At 40.3% G+C, this 20,310-nt stretch overlaps 1 protein-coding gene across 1 annotated transcript in view; it reads left to right on the top strand.

The window, feature by feature from the left end:
* The window catches only part of LOC149170652 (ethylene-responsive transcription factor 3-like), a 69,698-nt gene extending 58,444 nt beyond the window's left edge, over nucleotides 1–11,254 (top strand). Inside the window, exon 2 of the mRNA XM_089425669.1 lies at nucleotides 11,125–11,254. Coding sequence (XP_089281795.1) covers nucleotides 11,125–11,254 — 130 coding nt within the window. The remainder of the gene's footprint in view (nucleotides 1–11,124) is intronic.
* Nucleotides 11,255–20,310: the final 9,056 nt, after the last annotated feature.

Raw genomic sequence — 20,310 nt, forward strand, 5'->3', positions numbered from 1 at the left:
AGTATGTCGCTGCAATCGTAGAGGCAACTCGTCGATCCGTACATCCGGAATCCCAAGGGTAAGACCCTCGACCTGTTCCTGCACAGCTGTAAGAGTCTCGGCCAAGTCAAGGTCACGGAGAATAGCTCTCCCAGGAGCCTCCCCTGCGGGGGCAGCGGCCGGAGCTCTTGGACGAACTGCTGGACGGACGGGGCCCACATCTGCATGCACACATGAGTTTGATTAGAGTCTTGATAGAGTAAAGCACAAGGACATTATAAATAAAAACAGTAAACAGTGATAAGGTCAAAATATTTACCAAGATCACCCCACTGCTCACCATCCGGTAGTACCAAATCCGGATCACCTCGGAAGTCCATGCCAATATATGGATACTCGGAAAAAGCCATATCCTGCCGCTCAAACCAGCTACAGAAGGCATCAGTAAAAGTAATCTTAGATTGACCCACATGTCTAGCCATGTGGTCAACCCACCTCTGCATGCGTGGCGCAGTGGGAGATGGCAAGTCGAGAACAATGTACTGAGGTTGCATCAAGGGTATCTTCTCCAAAGCGAAGGCAGTCAAAACTGAACCAAAGCCAAAATTCTTCAGTCTCCTGTCCTTTACTTTGGTCAACTGGTTTTTCATCTGAACTAGTACTGCATCACACCAGTTAAAAACTTTCGGCTGAAGACACTCCAGGGCGTGCTGCACATATGACCTGTTCGCAACATGAGGGGATGCACTACCGGCCATCCTACAAATCGTGTATGGAATAGACCTGACAGACCTGTCAGTGACATCATAGATAGAGATCTTGTCGTCTCTGCTCGGCTGAGATCCCTCCCTGCAATACTGACGGATATAATCTTTCACGGAATCACTCCCTCGGGCCGAACCGGACAAGGAAATGTGGGCACCCCGCCTTGACAACCCAGTCAAGAAGTAAATGTCCACTATGGTCAGAGGGATGGACTTGCCCCTAATATGGAACACTTGGTTAACAGGATCCCAAGCATCAAGCAGGTACTGCAGTAAACGTATTTGTGCCCTCATGCTAGATATGCGGAAGAATTTTAGCAAGCCATAGTTCCGCAACGCGCTCACGGTAACATGATCATGGAGGGCAATCATGTCCTCCTCTTCATGCTCTTGTTCTCGCCACGTAAGATTCATTCTGCTCCAATAAACTCTGCAAAACAAACAACAGGAGGAGTAAGATCCCTAACTCAGTGAAGAAAATGGCAAAAATCTCATAAAAAATTGTGCAACCAAGAGGTTTTCTGTGCCCAACGCAGGTAGGGAAGGGTCTCACCTGCGTTGGGAGACAAACTGCCTTTGGAAATGAGCACCCCCAATGCAGGTTTCGATATAGGGTACCTGCGCTGATGGCAGAGCGCCCTAAGGAAACCCCAAGGGCTCATGGGGGCAGGAAAACAAGCATAAAACTGAGAAATAAGACCATGAAAAGATAGAGCTAGGGTTTAGCTCCTACCTGGTGGAAACGGCGCTGAAAATCGTCCACAGAATCTCCCGAAATCAGCTGGTGAAAAATCAAGAGGAAGAGGCACCTCCAAAGCTCCAACAAACCAAATGCACACGAAATGGTAAAATGAGAGGTAAAAACATCTTTTAAATTGCTTTTTACGTAATTCAAAGTGGAATATTAGTATTTTTACTTCATGTTATCCGTTTCTAACAAAGTTTGTTGCATCAATTGATGATACAGTGCTATCTCTGAAAAAGAAAAAGCTAGTCATGGTAAAATATGAATTTGATCTTATCAAACGAGCAGTTTTGGCAAAGTTCATGCTCGTTAAAAAATAAACGCAAGATTCGAGCAGTTTTGTTGCGGAAATTCATGCTCGTTAAAAAATAAACATAAGCTTGTGAGCAGGCTTCCCCCAGTGTTCAAGCTCATTCAGAAAAAATGAACCGGTAAATAACCATTTGAGACCGTAAATTCATCAGCCATAAAAGCCTTGGTCGTGTTTGTGCACCGTCACCTCCACTTTTCATTTTGCCGATCATTCACATCCACTTGATTGTTTACCTATTTTGAGGAACAACTGCGAAGAGTGATCCCACTTAGCCATCCTTGTAATACTGCCATGATTGGAAAATTCCAACCTGTACCTGGAATCTGCTGCTATCCCTGTTTATCACTCGTTCCTCAAAATACGAGTCTTCTTTGACCTCTTTTCACTGACTCGTAAAAAATGAAAAGTTTTCCGAGTTTTTGCCTTCCAGCTCGTTAAAAGGACCGGAAGAGCTATCCCTCCTCTAGATTTTAATCTTTTTGGACCTGAGGGATTAGTGCACAAAAAGATCGAGCGCTTGTCTAGTTCGGCTCGATAAAGATATCGAACATTCATCCCTTCTGTATTGTTTTATACTTTTTCGGACTTAAGGGATTAGATGACGAAAAAAGACCCCTGGAGTCTACTTTATGTACCCTTTTCAGACTCTCTAAAAATGAAAAGGACCGAGTTGTCTTTGTCGCTCGGCTCGTTAAAAATATTAGATAGCGACAAACTTGTCTTTAGACGAGAACGAGTTTCCCTATCGTTAAGCTCGTTAAAACATAGCGATGGGCTTGCCCGAAGGGCAGGTTATAGAACAAGCATATGTTATCCTCCTCAAGCTTGACAAAAATAAAGAGGTACTGGTCAGAAATGACTGGGGAAAAATTGGGAGAACCTGAAAGCTTAATGGTAGCAAGTCGCTCTTGAACATGACACTTTTGCCTCCATAAATATCGGGTTGGGTTATTATCATTCACCGGTCCCTTCACCATGGTCTCGCCATACCATCCATACATGGGGTAATGCTACCGATCCATCACATCAGTGTCGTTATATGTTCAAGAGATGTCATTCAGAAAGTGTCAACCGGGTCCCATCCACTACCGTACATCATCTTTCATCCTTCCATGACCGCCACCCTGAATCATATTTCACAGATCGTTTTCACCATCATCACTAGCTCCGTTCCGTGTCACTGATGTGGGATTCATTAAGGCCCTCCTTTGACGGATCACTTCTTGTCGACATCAGCTCATTATCCAAGAAGTTGATCTAGGGACACCCCCTCAGTACTTTGAAGCTTGCATGCGTCAATGGCAAGTTTCTCACTCCCGGCGATAGGTATACATTAATGACCTTCGACCAGGAGACTTTGTGTGGTGTTCGACGTCAGATCCTATATTCACACCACGTGAATTGTGCTGTAGTACCTTGAGGGTCATCATCATTATCGGTGATTCCTCTCGCGCTTGTTAACAGTTTACATTATTGACTGGTAATCAAGCGATGTCTTTCCATGTTCGACTTCAAGAAATTCTCACATGGATCGACTTGTACTAAAGTGAAGATCGGACAAGTTTGAAGACCCCGGATCTAGTTTCATCCATCCGGGCTGCGATATATATTCAGGAGATAAAAACATAGACATGTGCAGCAGATGAGCATCCTACTAAAAGGATGATAATTAAAAGCAGAGAATTATCCGTCTCTTATCAGACGATCGTCTGTTTATGTACGGCAAATGTATTTATAAAGCTGATCATGGGAAATGCCCGCATTAGCTAGATCATGAAAAGAAAGTATGAAAAGATAATTTATTGTATTGTATTTTGTTACAGGTCACCTCCCGGCGATTGAATGAACTTCGGATCCTCCTAATAAAGCATTTCACCCGATAAATGACCTCATACTTTAGGGGGAAACTGTTATAGACATTTTTGTGCCTTACAGCATAGAGAATGAAATGTCAATAATCTAAGGGATCCAAAGTCCCTAAACATGTTGTTCTTACCCTTAGAGGAGCAAGGTCAGCAAACCACAGCACTGCAAATTAGTTCTCCACTGAAAAACACTCAAAAACAGGTCAATTTTGGATCAAAGCAGTTGCTCCAAAGGCTACCTGCGCTGCATAGCAAGTGCAACAAGGGCTACCTGCGCTGCATAGCAGGTGCAACAAAGGCTACCTGCGTTGGGCGTACTTGGACATGTGGAGGAATCTTTTTCTCAATGTGCCAGTGCCCAGGAAGCTTCCAAAAAGACACATGATCATAAGATTCGCCTAATGATGAGTTAAGAGCTTCTAAAACTCCAAGTGGAAGACAGAAACTCCAAGTGAAGAACTGAAGAACAACTGGAGTTGAAGAGGACAACAAGTCACACATCAAGCTGACTTATCTTCACTCCAAAACTCTATATAAGGATCTCATCCCATGGGATCTGGAGGCCGGAATTTTGTGCAAAGAATTGCTGTTGGTTTACAGTTGTGAGCATTGGGTGATTGCTTGAGGGAGGTGAAGAAGAGATTTCTCTCCGTGAGGAAGGTGATGCTGGATTGGACGTCTCATGGTTGTATCACCGCCTGAACCTTACTTCCATATATCAATAAAGCATTTGAGGTTCTTCTATTCGCATGTGTTTCAATGATGTATTGTCTTACTTGCGTACTTGATTTATGCTAATCCTTGAATCAGTTATGAATGCATGCCTCTTGTAGTTTCCTTTCTTTGTCTTGTTTGCAGGATCTCGTGTAGCTGGGCCCGTGAAAAGACTTGGAGCTGGGAGCAAGCGGCGAATAGAGGAGATTGGATCGACCATTTGCGCAAGACATCGGTAAGTGGATCTCTTCCTTCTATCTCTTGCATGTCATAAAGAAGAAACTTTAGATAGCTTTGCTTTTAGCTGTTGCTAAGGAACTGTCACCCTTAGAGTGGGTTAGGGTCATTCCGAGTTGGATACTTTCCCCCACAGCAACACTGTTCTGCCATCTGCTGGATCTACTCTACTCTTTCCTCTAAATGCTCGTTGTCAAGGGCAGATCCCTATCTTAAGCCATGCATCACCTTCATTTGTACAAGATTTCCTTCAATATCGGTAGTGATGTGAAAGGCCTCATCAATCCAAGGCTAGATGCGTGCTTTAAGTACTGCCTATTCGTCTCACGCAGCATCCACCTGTTCCTCCAATGCCTTCTCTTGTTGTAGCTTCGCCAACCAATGGGTCAGAATAATTGTCTGCTCCATTTCATACACTATCATACTGTACTTGAAACTCTCTTGCTTCTGTTTCTAGGCACTGTATGGTGGGGTCCTCATCTAAGGAAGTGAGGACCGCGAGGGATTCTTCCAACATCATAGTATAGTTCTGCACTGCCTGTCCTGTTTCCTCCAACCCTGTTTGGATAGCGCTAATGCGTTGTTCCGTAAAGTTCGGGGGCATGGATGACTGCACTTTAATCATAGTTCGGTAATCTAAAGGTTGAGGTCCAGCTATATCCTCATTGCTTCCTCTTTTGCCTCATGGAATCCACTGGCCAATTTGTGAATCCACACTCCTACTGGTAGGTCTATCGCAATTTCTAGCTCCAGAGTGCGGTGACATGCTTCCTCTACTATCGGCTCCAGTTTCTGATTCTGCTCCAGTGCTTCACCGCGTTATAGACTAAGCTACTCAATGTTTATTCGTTGTTCGCTGAGTATTTGTACAACGTGTCCTTCCCTAGCGTGGAGTTCTGTTGTCGCTCCATCCTATAGCTGGTGTAGTATATCCCGCGGGAGGGCAGTAAAGTTTAGGCCAAGTCCCTTGATCTGGCCCACCGCGGCTCTATTCTCTGTGTTGTCTGCTATCAATGCTCCTTCTGGCACCGCAACGGTGTTATCCATATTGGCCCGTAGCAACTGATCCATTGCCGATGTACCTATGGAACCATAAGCGGCTACCATTCCCTTCTGTGGGGGCAGCACCTAAAGTTGTTGCAGTTGCGCCCTGAGGGTCCCCAACACATTCTGCTACTCTGTCATCACTTCCTGGAGCATTTCCCTAGTGACCTCACGAATGCTATCTGTGAGGTCCCGATATTCAAATTTCTTCGTGGGCACGTGGTCCGAAACCAAACCTTCAAACAAAATTCCATCTGGAAGAAGCGGGGATTGGAGTGCGCTCTTAATGACATCCAAATCCTTGGGTACTTTTGCTTTCCATTTCTGTGGAGGGACATACTTGGGTAGTTTTGCTGCAGCACACACCAGATGAATGTCCACTCCCATTTATTCATCCACCTCGATCTCTTCTATGAAAGCTTGGAAGTCCTCCTCCTCATCATCTATCCCAAGATTAATAGTCTTGCCCTTGTCTTCCATAGAAAGTTTACCAAACCATGGATTTTGCAGAGACATGTGGACTAGTCCTGCTACCTGCGAATCTATTTTAGGCCTTAGCTTCTGGGGAAATTTTGGAATTTTCGGTGCATCCCCCACCTGCAGCGTAGGGCTCTGCGTGGCTTCCTCAGTTGTCGACATCATCCATTCAGGAAGTCCTGCATCTCCTTCGTCAATGTCTCAAACACTGAACTTGCTCTCAAAGCCTCCAAATTCGTAAGGTCCATACCCACTTGATAGCGCAACAACTGAATTCTCAAAATGCAAAGGGTTGTTCACTAGATAGCCACCTGTGATTTATAGGTATTTTTGAATTCAAATTCAACCATTACCCCCATATTCAGCCCTTTAATGCTAGATTGGTGGTAGATCATCCCAAATCTAGTTCTGACTTTGTGTCTTAATTGCCCACCGCCTGCTCCTTTTTGCCTTAAATTGGACATCTTGTCATGAACAGTGACACTGACGGTCACCTCCCAGCCTACCCGCATGGCAGCGCAGCCACCTCTGTGCAGGCACAACCCTTGTGACATACTGATCCTATGCACAACCTCCTTATCGTGCATCTCCCACACAGACTCTTTTATAGTCCCACGCTCTCTTTCAACTGCTTGGAGCGCTGAGACTATGCTTCAGATGGCTAGTCAGGTGGCCGCACCACCTATGAAAGACTTCAACTCACCTTCTAGCCTAGTCCTTAGGCACTCCTCAATTATCCTTCTTACAGTTAGCACTGCGCGTTCTTCCTTACACGGTGCGCTCCCCTAGTTACTTCGTCTGGTAAGGTGCGGTTGGAGCCATGATAGTAGGGTCCCAAATTCTTGGTGACGCTCTTCTAATGCAATAGTATGGTGATGAGCCCTAGAAATGGGTAATTATATGTGCTCATTTTGCCTCTTATTTCAACTTAATCCACCATTCTCATTATTTAATGCATGTTTTTGAATATATTTATGCTAATAGAGTGAATCGGGTTAGTCACTTTACCATGTAGTCTAATGTGTGCTATATGCAGAGTTTTGGGCCAATTTTGGACAAAGTCAAGGGATTTATGAGAAAATGGAAACAAAAAATTGAGTAAAACAGGGAAGAGGATTTTTAGGGGGACTTCTCCTTCATTTATGATCCCTTTCCTCGAGTCCTCCATCAGCAACTCGAAGCACAAAGGTCCACATGGATGATTCCAAGGTGTAGCCGAGCAAGTAAAGAAGGACTATTGTTTATCTCCAGTTATGGGAAGCCAAGTTCCTTGATTTTAGGAGGACTATTGGAGGAATCCATTTGTATAAATAAGGAGGCTTATATCCTTAGTAGGTTAGCTAGTTATTAGTTTACTTTCGCACTTTTGTGAAGCATTGTGTTCAACTCATTTTCAAGTTCCTTTTGAGAATAGTTTATGTAATGTAACTGTTATTTTTTATAATGAAGATGAAACAGTTTTTGAGCCAGCACTGATCTCTTTCAAAGGCCTGAAGCTCTTCGGTTAGGGCCCAACCCAAGCTTCCTAGAACCTCCTACTGTGTACTTATATGGTTTTGCTTCAGTTCATAAGTTAATTTTTTTTGCATAGATTCATGTTCTTCTGTTAGATTAGGTTGCTTTTCATGGTTAGCATAGTTGTTTTTGTTTCAGTTACTCCAGTAGGTTACTGCAGTGACAAGATAAGATTAGAAAAGGCTAAAATTATGCCCTGATCTCCTTTCTCCCTTCTTGGGACTATGACTTGAGGTCAAGGCACTTCTACTGCCACCAAAAACACAGTTTTTGCTCTTCCATGCAAATGCTAGTGTGATAAATTGATTTCGGAAGATTGATATATTGGTTCAGATTTAGTTGCTTAGATCATTTTTTGTTCTTTTACCATAGTTCTCTCTACATGATTTTCTATTCACAGGTTACTGTTCAACATTTTCTGTTTGTAGGTCAAAAATTAGGTCAAGCTAGAAAAAGTTTTGTTTTCATGATATAGTTAGTTCTTTCTTTGATCAATTTTGATAAGTAAATGTGTAGATCTCTTGTAGGACATCTCAGCTCACCATCCATCCATAAAATAGCCAGCACCAACTCACTTCTCATAGATTTCCCAAGTCATTCGCAACATTTCTCCAATCTTCCCTAATTTCTATGTTTTTCTCCATAAGATTTTTTCTTGCGATTTGAACAAATCCAACCATCACATTCATTCTTGATCTTCCTTAGCAAGTTCTAGGCACCTCAACACATTCATCTAGCCTTCAGTTCCCCTTTCCCATCATTTTCCCACCTTTAAAACTCCAAATTTAGCTCCTGTAGATCCCCTACAGCCTTCTATAGAATTTCCTGTGAGTGATTTTTCGAAGTCTGATCACTATGGAAGTCTTTAGAAGGGTACTAGGGGCTTCTTAGGACCTCTCCACACCTTCGTCCACCTCTGCAACAACCAAATCCATCTTCCTTCGCCACCAAACCTCTGTACAATCACAAGCATAATAGTTTCACATAAAAACACTCAAAAGCACAAAAGGATGTTTCATTCTCATTTCTTTTCAGAAGTAGCTTGAATAAATGAAATTTACCTTTTTAGTAGTCAATGGCACTCATTTCATTAGTTTTGATCTCTTTTCCTACAACAGTAGGGTTAGTGGGTAAATTAGGGTTTGCTAGGGTTTACTAGGGTTTTCATCACATTTCAGTTTTCCTTCTCTTTCTACAAGTAGAGTAGCCTCTTTAGTGTTAGCTCTCTTTCATCAAAGTTAAAAGATTCTTTTGACAATTCATAGAAATTGGTTTAATCTCTTAGCGAACTTGCGCCAACTAACCAAGTGACAGCTTGCCGTAAGAGCTAATACTTGTGCATACAACACCGTCGCTTCCAAGTTTGTTATGAACTATCAAGTTGATGAAAGTAAAGTAGGGAAGCCCAGGAATTGCAACATTATTGCTGCAATAATGGTGCTCACCATATGGCTGCCCAAATCTTGTCCTATCATTCTTAGTTTATTGACGAGACATGCTTGCGTGATTTCGTTTTCTAGTTTTCTGATCTCTACATCCATTAACATGATTTTCTTCCTCAGTCGTACCTGACATTTTCCGAGTTTTTGAAGCTTAAGGTTCCCTCGCTGAATTTCTTCCTGTAACTACATAATTCTTTTCTACGGGTCTCGTGTACTACCCCAACTGTGAAATCTATTGTGTGAGAATTCCTTTCCTCCAAAATTATGGTCTCAACCATGCTCCTTAGCTTTAGAATCATCTCCGCGCTCAGGTTTTTGCACATGGCCTTATAGGCCCATCGAACCACTGGTACATGCAGGTCCCAATCAGTTCATCTAGCCCGGTGAACCCTATTGAGGACTGCACATACCTTCTTGAATGCTTCTACGTGGAATATTTGTGATGCGCATTGCCTCTCTTGCTGCTGTGTCATGTTCCGATTTTCGATACTGAATTTGGGGTGTGCTTGTGTGGGTTGCACAACACATTTCTGTACCCATCGATAAAGGTGGGTGCGCAAGTTGTTTCATCCTTGCTGACCAACTTTTTTTCAAAGTTGGGGGCTTCCAAATCATAGGCACATCATCCTTCTACATCTGCGCGAGTCCTCAAAATTTCCTTAATGTGTACCCAACCATTGTGCGGGTGTTGTGCACAGTGCCCACTTCAACACATCGAACCGCTGCTGTTCTGGTGCTGCACTTTGAAATTTTCTCAGGAATTCGTCCACCGTTATCAATCCATCATATGACAACAACTCTCTTGCCTCTAGTTTTAAGCAAACCCAATGATCTAATCATCATGTTGCAATTCAGCGTTGTCACTTTATGCAACCAATTCTGCCAACACAATACTTCTTGATTTGAATTTGAAGTGCAGGAGCTTTCACGCTCCCACGAGATCCTCCCATCTGCAGTTGGATTCACCGAATCTTGGTCTCATGTAGTTATCTTGTAAATACAATCAAGATCATCATCACGCACTAGTTCAGTGTAGAACACTCCTTCGGTTGGGTACAGTGGGACTACTATGCGTAGTGACTTTTTCTCGAAGATCATTTTGCGCTTCTTTAGGTTGATAACTCAATTCATATTGGTGGCCCAGTCTATTCATAATAACACAGGATAGGGATTGTTGTCATCGACAATTTTTATTACTTCAAAATTTGCTTGTGTGCTCATGCCTTCAATATCAACTGTTACCCCTTGCAACCTCCCCATGGGAAAAATATTTTGTTGGTTCACCATTCGTAAATGAATAGGGGACCATTGTAATGTGGCCCTACCCATGCGTTCCCATGTTTGGTTCGGTAATACATTCACATCTGAACCTAGATCTAGGATTACCTGATCCATTTCATATTCACCAATCTGTGTAGTCAACCTCATTTCGCTTCCAGTGCACTATGCATGCTTCCCTAATTTTCGAACTACGCTTGGTTCTCCTGACCCCGCACACGTAGTGATCAGCTCCTATAGTCCCTTAATTTCCTTTGTTGTCGCGTAGCAATTTCATGCATGTCTTAAGGAAGGTAGTGAGCATTGGATCCATTCATGGCTCTGGTTGATCCTTACTACCTGAAGTGGAGGCCTCCATGAAGCTCTTCTTAGCTTCCATGAATGTCTCCTTTGCGCGTTGTTGAGATTTTTTGTTTCATAAATTAGGCAAAAATATCTAATGTGTGACAACAATAGGAATTAGTTGCTAGATTAGCTCCAGGTTGTTGGGAGGGAGTTAATGCATCCTAAATTTGATGTGAGAGGATTTATGAGGCAGTTAGATTCTCCTTGCTATAAAACAGGTATCCATATGGATTGTTTTTGTAGTGTGAGAGTTTGTGAGGATTTGATTTATGTAATCTCCTATTTGATTAATAAAGAATTGCCAATGCCTATGTTTGGTGGACATAGCCCAGATTGGTTGGGTGAACCACGTTAATTGTTGTGTCTTTATGTGCATGAGTTATTTGCTGAGTATATGTTAAATTAGTTGTTGTGCATCTGATCTCCAACAAGTGGTATCAGAGCAATGTTGGAGTGTTGGTGCTGCTAATTGCTGTGCGTGGCGTCCTGGAGTCTGTGTGCTGAAGGAGCTGCTGAGTAAAGCCTTCATGTTGTAGATTAGGTGAATCGCCAGTGCGCGTGAAGGTTGCTGGTGCATATGACCAGTGCTGGAGATTGCTGCGTGTGTTGAGGTGAAACGCCAGCGTGCGTGGAGGTTGCAGGTGTGTCGAATGGTACACACTGCTGTTCAAATTGCGTGGAGGTGCGTGGTTTGGTTATTGGCGCTGTGCCTGGTGCGTTGAATGCAATAAAGAGTTCAGGTATACATTTATTTCAATAAGAAATTCATCGCAGGTCATACTAATCAAACCATTAGAGCCACCATTTTGAAAGTGAACGCAATAAAAAGTTGAAGTATCCATTTATTTCAATAAGAAATTCATTGCAGTGCAAATCAATCAAGAGAAAAGTTTTTAGTGAGAAGCTTCGAGTGAGAGAATTTCTATTCAAAGAGTGTAGAGGTATCGTCTTAGAGAGTACATGTAGAATATGTTTGTGATGTAGCGCATACAGTTCAAATTACATGCTGCTTAGGGAGGCTCCTATAAAGCATCCGATTATAGTGTAAGTTCTATAAAAATGTTTGGGATGCCATTAATAAAGCAAGCAAAGTCCGATTAATAGTGAAAAGCGTAGGGAGGCTCCAAACAATTTTATTTGTTTAGTGCAAACCACATTCGGTGTTTTTTTTTTGAAAATTGGTCTTTTAAAAAGGAGAAAAATCATTTACAAATGGGTCGCCGTGGAGCAGTCGATTTGATTTTTTTTTTTAAAATAGCAGAGGCATATAAGGCATAGGCAGTTTTTTAATTGCTGGTATTTAAAGTTGATTTTGGAGATTATTGTGTTTTTTGCTAATACAAAATGGCGAAAACTCAAAGTGCCCGGTTTGAAATTGAGAAGTTTAATGGCAAAAATAATTTCGAGATCTGGAAGGTGAAAATGTACGATTTGCTTGTCCAACATGGTGTGGAAAAGGCATTGTTGGGCAAATCCAAACAGCTTTACAACATCACAGATAATGAGTGGGCCGAGATGGATGAAAGAGCGATAAGTGCTATTCGACTGTGTCTAGCTGATGATGTCCTGTTTAATATCGTGTCGGAGACAACAGCTGCTGGTTTGTGGATGAAACTGGAGAAATTGTACATGACCAAATCCTTAACCAATAGGATTCTCCTGAAGCGACAGTTGTACGGTTTGCGAATGAAGGAAGGTACATCGATTGCTGATCATTTAAATGCTTTTAATACTCTTCTTGTACAATTACAAAGTATAGAAGTAAATATTCAGTCCGAGGATAAAGCTATTACTTTATTGTGCTCGTTGACTTAATCATGGGATCATTTTGTTACTTCTATAAGTCTTAGTTCATTAGAAACTATTGAGTTTGATGATGTAGTTGCATCCTTATTATCGGAAGAAACAAGGAGAAGGTCGCATTCTGAAGCCTCTACATCAGAAGCTATGATGGTTAGAGGTCGTTTGAAAGAAAGACACTCCAGGAGGCCGAGCGACTGGCGTTCAAAGTCGAAAGGGAGGAAGAGTAAGCTAAAGTGTTGGTTTTGCGGCAAATCAGGGCATTTAAAGAAGGACTGTTGGAAGCAACAACAACAAACTTCTAAAGCAGATTCTTCGACAGAAAATAAGGAGGCAAATACGGCAGATACAGGTTTGACATCTGGTTCAGGTATGAGTGATAAAGTATTATCAGTTAATGTGTCAAATCATGGTCAACATTGGTTGTTAGATTCCGGTGCATCAAACCACATGTGTATCCATAAACAATGGTTTAAGACATATAAATCAATTGATGATGGTGTTGTGTACATGGGTAATGATGTAACATGTAATATTGTGGGAATTGGGAGTATACAATTGCAAATGTTTGATGGTACAACAAAAATATTAACTGATGTGAGGCATGTACCAGATTTAAGAAAAAATTTGATTTCATTAGGAGCACTTGATTCAAATGGATATAAAACTGTAATTGAAGGTGGAGTAATGAAAATTTACAAAGGTATTTTACTAGTTATGAAAGCTAAGAAGGTAGGAAATCTATTTCAGTTAGAAGGAAGTACAGGGTCAGATTATGTGTCTACAGTGTCTGAACATGACAGTAGTTCCATTCACTTATGGCATCAAAGATTGGGGCATATGAGTGAAATAGGGTTAAAATTTTTGGCTGATCACAAGTTACTTCCATATCTAAAGTCTGGAAAGTTAGATTTCTGTAAGCATTGTCTATTTGGAAAACAAAGTAAACAAAAGTTTAAAACAAGCAAACATACTAGTAAAGGCATACTTGATTATATCCATTCAGATGTTTGGGGTCCAGCTCCTACAACTTCATATGGTGGTTCATCTTATTTTGTATCATTCATTGATGACTTTTCTAGGAAAGTGTGGGTCTACATGTTGAAAAGGAAGTCTGATGTTTTTTCAGTTTTCAAGCAGTTTAGAGCATTGGTAGAAAACAACACTGGTAGAACAATAAAATGTTTAAGAACTGACAATGGTGGTGAGTTTACTTCCAAGGAGTTTGACAGCTATTGCAAGGATGCAGGGATCGAGAGACATAAGACCACGGTTTATACTCCTCAGCAGAATGGAGTTGCTGAACGCATGAACAAGACTCTTCTAGAGAGAGCAAGGAGTATGTTGAGTAACGCCGGGTTGCAAAAGGAGTTGTGGATGGAAGCAGTGGCAACAACTTGTTATGTGATAAACCGATCTCCATCAATGGCGATAGGCTGCAAGATTCTGCAAGAGGTATGGAAAGGACACCCTTGTGACTATTCTAAACTCAGAGTGTTTGGTTGTGATGCATATGCTCTAGTGCCTAAACATCAGCGAACTAAACTAGATCAAAGTTGAAAAGGTATATCTTTGTTGGGCATGGTGTTGGAACAAAGGGATATAGATTGTGGGATCCTACTACCCGCAAAATCATCATCAACAGAGATGTAAAGTTTAATGAATCCTCTCTTGTACAGTTAGATGTAGATAGTAGATTGAAACAGGATGATGTATCTGATTTTCAGCACATTCAGTTTGATAGCATTTCTAATGATAGTCATGATGACCATAGTTCAGATACTAGTCATGAACAGGTTTCAGAATCAGAACATGGACAGGGTTCAGGTATAGATCATGAACAGGTTTCAGATACTGGTCATCAAGAAGTTCCTACGGATTGTAGTCAGCCAATCGAGGACGCGCCAGAAACATCATTAAGGAGGTCGAAAAGAATCAAACGACCACCTAGAAGGTATGATGATTATGTCACTTCTGTTGCATTTACTGCTAATGACGATGAACCTCTGTGCTATCAGGAAGCAATAGAAGGTTCGAAAAGTGATAAGTGGAAAGCAGCCATGAAGGACGAAATGATGGCCTTGGATAAGAACGGCACATGGGATCTGGTTGAGCTTCCGAAAGACAGGAAAACTGTGGGGTGTAAATGGGTTTTCAAGCTGAAACGGGGTGTGAATGATACGGAAGACAGGTACAAAGCACGGCTAGTTGCAAAAGGGTCTTCTCAGAAAGCCGGTATTGACTTTCATGAGATTTTTTCACCAGTGGTTAAAATTGTTTCAATTAGAATTGTGTTAGCATTAGTGGCTTTGCTTGATTTAGAGTTGCAGCAATTAGATGTTAAGACTGGATTTCTACATGGAGACTTAGATGAGTAAATATATATGGAACAACCGGAAGGGTTTGTTCAACATCGCAATGAGAAATTTGTCTGCAAGATCAAGAAGTCATTATATGGCCTGAAGCAGTCGCCTCAGCAGTGGTATAAGAAGTTTGATTCTTTCATGTTGAGTCAGAAATATGTTAGAAGTGAATATGATCATTGTGTTTATTTTAAACAGTTAAATAATGGCATATTCATTATCTTGGTATTGTATGTTGACGATATGATTTTATCAAGAAAAAGCATAGAAGAAATCAATAGGTTGAAGGCTCAGATGGTAAGGACGTTTGATATGAAAGATCTAGGAGCAGCAAGACAGATTTTGGGCATGGAGATTTTCAGAGACAGGAGCAATGGTAAGCTATGGTTATCACAACAAAAATATATTGAGAAAATACTTTTGAGGTTTGGTATGAATAACGTGAAGCCTGTGTCAGTCCCTCTCGCTTCCCATTTCAAGCTTTCTTCGAGTTTATGTCCTAATTTAGATGAAGAAAAAGATTATATGTCTCGAATTCCATATGCTAATGTAGTAGGATGTTTAATGTATGCGATGGTGTGTACGCGACCAGATATTTCACATGCAGTTGGGGTTATCAGCAGGTATATGGCAAATCCGGGTAAAGAGCACTGGTCAGCAGTGAAATGGGTGCTTCGGTATTTGAGAGACACAAGTAGTTATTGTATCACTTACAATAAGAGTAGTGAATTTGTTTGCGGATATGTTGATTCCGATTTTGCAGGTGATTTGTTTAAGAGAAGGTCAACTTCAGGATACGTCTTTACTCTTGCAGGTGGAGCTATTAGCTGGATGTCAAAGCTACAGAATATTTTCGCTTTATCTACTACTGAAGCAGAATACATTGCTGCTTCGCATGCTTGCAAAGAGGTGGTTTGGTTGAAAGGTTTGCTTGGTGACTTTGGTAGGTTACAGGACAACATCAGGTTACTTTGTGATAGTCAAATCGCAATACATTTGGCTAAGAATCCGGCCTATCATAGTAAATCAAAGCATATTCCAATTAAGTACCATTTTGTAAGACAGGTTATCACTGAAAGGGGAGTCTCTCTTGAAAAGGTGCATACAAAGGAGAATTGTGCAGACATGTTCATGAAACCAGTTTTGTTAGAGAAGCTACGCTGGTGTTTGGCTTCTCTTGGCTTGCAGAAAAGATAAAATAATAAACAAACAGGGCATCAGGCTAATTGTTGTCAAGGTGGAGATTGTTGAGATTTTCTGTTTCATAAATTAGGCAAAAATCTCTAATGTGTGACAACAATAGGAATTGGTTGCTAGATTAGCTCCAGGTTGTTGGGAGGGAGTTAATGCATCCTAAATTTGATGTGAGAGGATTTATGAGGCAGTTAGATTCTCCTTGCTATAAAACAGGTATCCATACGGATTGTTTTTGTAGTGTGAGAGTTTGTGAGGATTTGATTTATGTAATCTCCTGTTTGATTAATAAAGAATTGCCGATGCCTATGTTTGGTGGACGTAGCCCAGATTGGTTGGGTGAACCACGTTAATTGCTGTGTTATTATGTGCATGATTTATTTGCTGAGTATATGTTAAATTAGTTGCTGTGCATCTGATCTCCAACACGCGTTTTAAGTCAAACTCGGGTTCCTTTGCAGGAGCCTTGCGAACCCATGCACTTTCCTCTAGATGTTTCCCCATATCTTCTCCCATGGCCGAACCGCTTCTGAGCACCATGTTTACATTTGGGTCTTCTTCGCGCGCCTCTAACCTCATCATTTGTATATTTTGAGTCAGGGGAGGCTAGAATACCCCTTTTTCATGCATCTTTGTGATCAACGTAGGATAGTGTATTGTTTCATGATCAAATTGAGCACAATACGAACAAGATATCCTCGTCAGGTTGGTACAATCACAGGCATAGTGCCTTAGTCCTCTGCAATTGTAACAGATTAACTGTCTGTGGCCATTGGTAGTCAACGATGGATAATGAAGGGCGAGGGCACGTTGGTCCTAAAAATTACTGAAATAAAGTACTTTTATGCAGAAACTGAAGGCTTAGAAAGTGTCATGCTTAGGGATTTTTGTAGGTAGGATGAGAAAGTGTTGAAAGGATGTGAATGGTCCTTTTTCAAGGCTTATTTACTGTATATGACAAAATAGCCTATAATAGATTGCCCCCTAAAGTGAAAAGTGGGAAATGGTAATTGATTACTGAAATGATTTAGCTTGTGACAAGTTTGGATGAAGAAAAATTGACGAGATCATTATGTATTACAATAGATTTACATCATGACATATTTTATGAGGAAGGCATACCCATACTCAACACATAAGCTAACATTACATGTAAAATGATCAGGAGAAATGTCCATAGATGACTGATGGTGGACCCATGAATGGATAAATTCCTCTATGATCATAGCCATTATATATTTTGATGTTTTATTACTCCTAAAATCCCAACTCCAATAGATGAAACTAGATTCAGAGTCTTCTATATCATTCACACAACCAACCAATGTACAAGTCTAACCATGTGAACCAATGAGTTGAGGTCAAACATTGTAGGAAAAATTTAATTACCGACCAATGATGTAAGTCGTTAACGGACATGAAATAAAACACTAATGATGTTAATGGCTCTCAAGGTACTCCAGTACAATCCATACGGTGCAAATAAATGTGTTGATGTGGAACACCACACAAAATATTTCGGTCTAAGGATAACAATGTAAACAAGTCACCAAGAGAGAGGGAACTTTTCATTGATGTATGCAAGAACCAATGTACCAAGGAGTGTTTCTAAGTCAACTTAATTGACATGAGTTGATATTGTTAGGAAGTGACTCATCATAGGAGGGCCTTGATGTATCCCTCATCAACAACGCGGAATGAGTATGATGATTTGAGATAGAATGATTAGAATGATGCTGATACGAAACTGGATCAAGAAAGGGAGACATGGAATGAAGGCTTAAGAGTATTGTAGGAGATATTGAATGAATGAATTCTCTTGAACAGAACAATGACACTGAATGGAGTTGGCAACATTGAACCAAGACAAAAAAAAATGGAGTCTTTGAAAAGATATGAAAAACCAAAAGACAAGAATATTTCCTAATCTAACAACCACGAAGATGAAGTTGAAGAGTGTCATGTTCAAGAGTGAATTGTTTCCATTAACAAATGGAGTACCCAACTTTCCCAACTTTCCCAAACATACTGGTTTATACCTCTTTATTTTTTAACAATCCTTACGAGCATAACATATTCTTGATCTATAATTTCATCCCTTAGATGATTCCCTTGGACAATATTTAAATAACCCAAAGGATTGGTTTGGTCCTGTCATGAATGGTGAGTACATTGCTCTTTGATGTTTTAACGAGTCCAGTGAAGGGATAAGAAAAATCTAGATGTTACTTTCCGTAGATAGTCCCTTAGGTTTAAAAAGGAATAAAATAATACCCAGTATAACCTTTTAGCCATCCTCGACTAAGCTATTCTTTTTTCTTATGTGGTCTATCTCAGTCCAAAAAAGGGTTAAACTTACACTAAGTATACATATTTTCATTTAGCTTAACAAGTTGGAAAAGGCAATTGCTCGAAACTCTTTTTATATTTTGGGAGTCTGAAAAGAGATGAAGAGGACTTCACCTAGAGGAATGAGTGGTATAAACGGTAGCAAATAGTTCCAATCATGATGGAAATACTAAAAACATGTAGAGGTCAATAGGTAGACTAAAAACACCTCTTATCGTAGTTCTTCCTCAAGAAAGGGTAAAAACCAAGTGAAAGTGGATGACCAGCCAAGAATATAGTGATGATGGAAAGAGAAAACCAAGACTCATCTGGTAAAAACAGGCTGAAAAAATGGAAATCATGAAAGGTAGGATTAAAATGGTTTCATTTATACAGAAGCTTGAAATATGGGAAACTGTACTTGAAATTGGTTTCATTTTTTCATAATCTTGAAAACATGGGAAACTATGCTTGAAATTAGTTTCATTTTTTCAGAAGCTTGAAACATGGGAAACTATGCTTGAATAAGTTTTCAGGCCCCCTACATAATGACTCAATTGGAGGTACATGCCCCTCAAGCTTCATTTCATGCACCTAAGTATACTACGGGTTACTAATAGGTGGATGGAATGAAGGTTCATTTACGAGATCAAGTGAAAGACTTGAGTGGCAATTTACAAGATCTAATCAAAGAATCAAATTGGAAGGGGATCTATTTCATTTTTTAATGAGCTAGGAAAACAACTATGCTCATGAAACCTCGTGTGAGTTTTTAATGAGCTTGAGAGAAGAAATGGAATTGTGCTCTCGAAACCTTGTTTCATTTTTTAAGGAGCTTGACACAATAAATGGAACTTTGCTATGATACCTTTTTTTATATTTTAACGACATTGACACAAGAAAATAAACTTTTCTCAAAGGACCTTGTTTCATTTTTCAATGAGCTTGAGACAAGAAAAGTAACTTTTCTCAAGGAACATAGTTTCATTTTTTAAAGAGCTTGACACAAGAAAATGAAATCTTCTCCTAAAGCAAATGATGGCCTCCAAGATACCATGTTAGGTCCCTATAATACTAGTGTATCCCCCTTTTTATTATTGTTGTACCCATGTAGCCCCCATATTATTATTTTTATTTCCCATAGAAGCCCGTTATTGTTATTCTTGTCTCCTTACATCATTATTTTTATGTAGGCTCTAATTATATTGTGACCCCTTAGACTCCTTTATATACACATGAGGTCTTGTCATTTTTATCATCCAATAATTTTTCATTTATGTAATATAAAGAAGATTTCCCTATCAAAGAAGATCATTTTTAAGTCATTGATCTATATTTTTGTGAGTTGGCTGCATAACATTTGGGATCAGAAGTTTGGATTATAGGGTTCAGCTTCTTCAAACAAGTCCTCGTGGCATTTTTCCTATAACCTTTCCTTTACGAATGTTCAAAACCTGAAATTGAAACCATGTGGATCTAAATTTGTGGTGAACTTTTTGTATGAATTTTAGATGTTTTCTCACTATATTTTTAGAGATATGATGTGAGGAAGTTAGGCTCTAGAATTCCATCTCAAACAGGGATCCTAGGGAAGATCGTCATAACTTTCTCTCTAAAAATCATATTTAAATTTAACAAGAAGTGACAAAAATAAGATGAAATATATCATTTTTGGTATCATTTTCAGGGTCAAAGGTGGAAATAGCGACATGTTGCACTCTATATAGGCTCGCTCTACTGAAAGAGTCTATATTCAGGCCATTGTGGGAGATTTGTCATAATTTTTCCTTGAAGAATACAATATTGGTTTCGTTTATAGGGTTGAAAAGAAGATGTACAAGGCTAGTATAGGACAAAATTTCAAATCTTGGATACCTGCAATCACAAAGATACAACAAATGCAATAT

The sequence above is a fragment of the Pinus tabuliformis genome, chromosome 4_2 (assembly GCF_031772625.1).
Source record: "Pinus tabuliformis cultivar Carrire ecotype Pingquan chromosome 4_2, CPIR1, whole genome shotgun sequence".
In the NCBI taxonomy this organism is placed as follows: Eukaryota; Viridiplantae; Streptophyta; class Pinopsida; order Pinales; family Pinaceae; genus Pinus; species Pinus tabuliformis.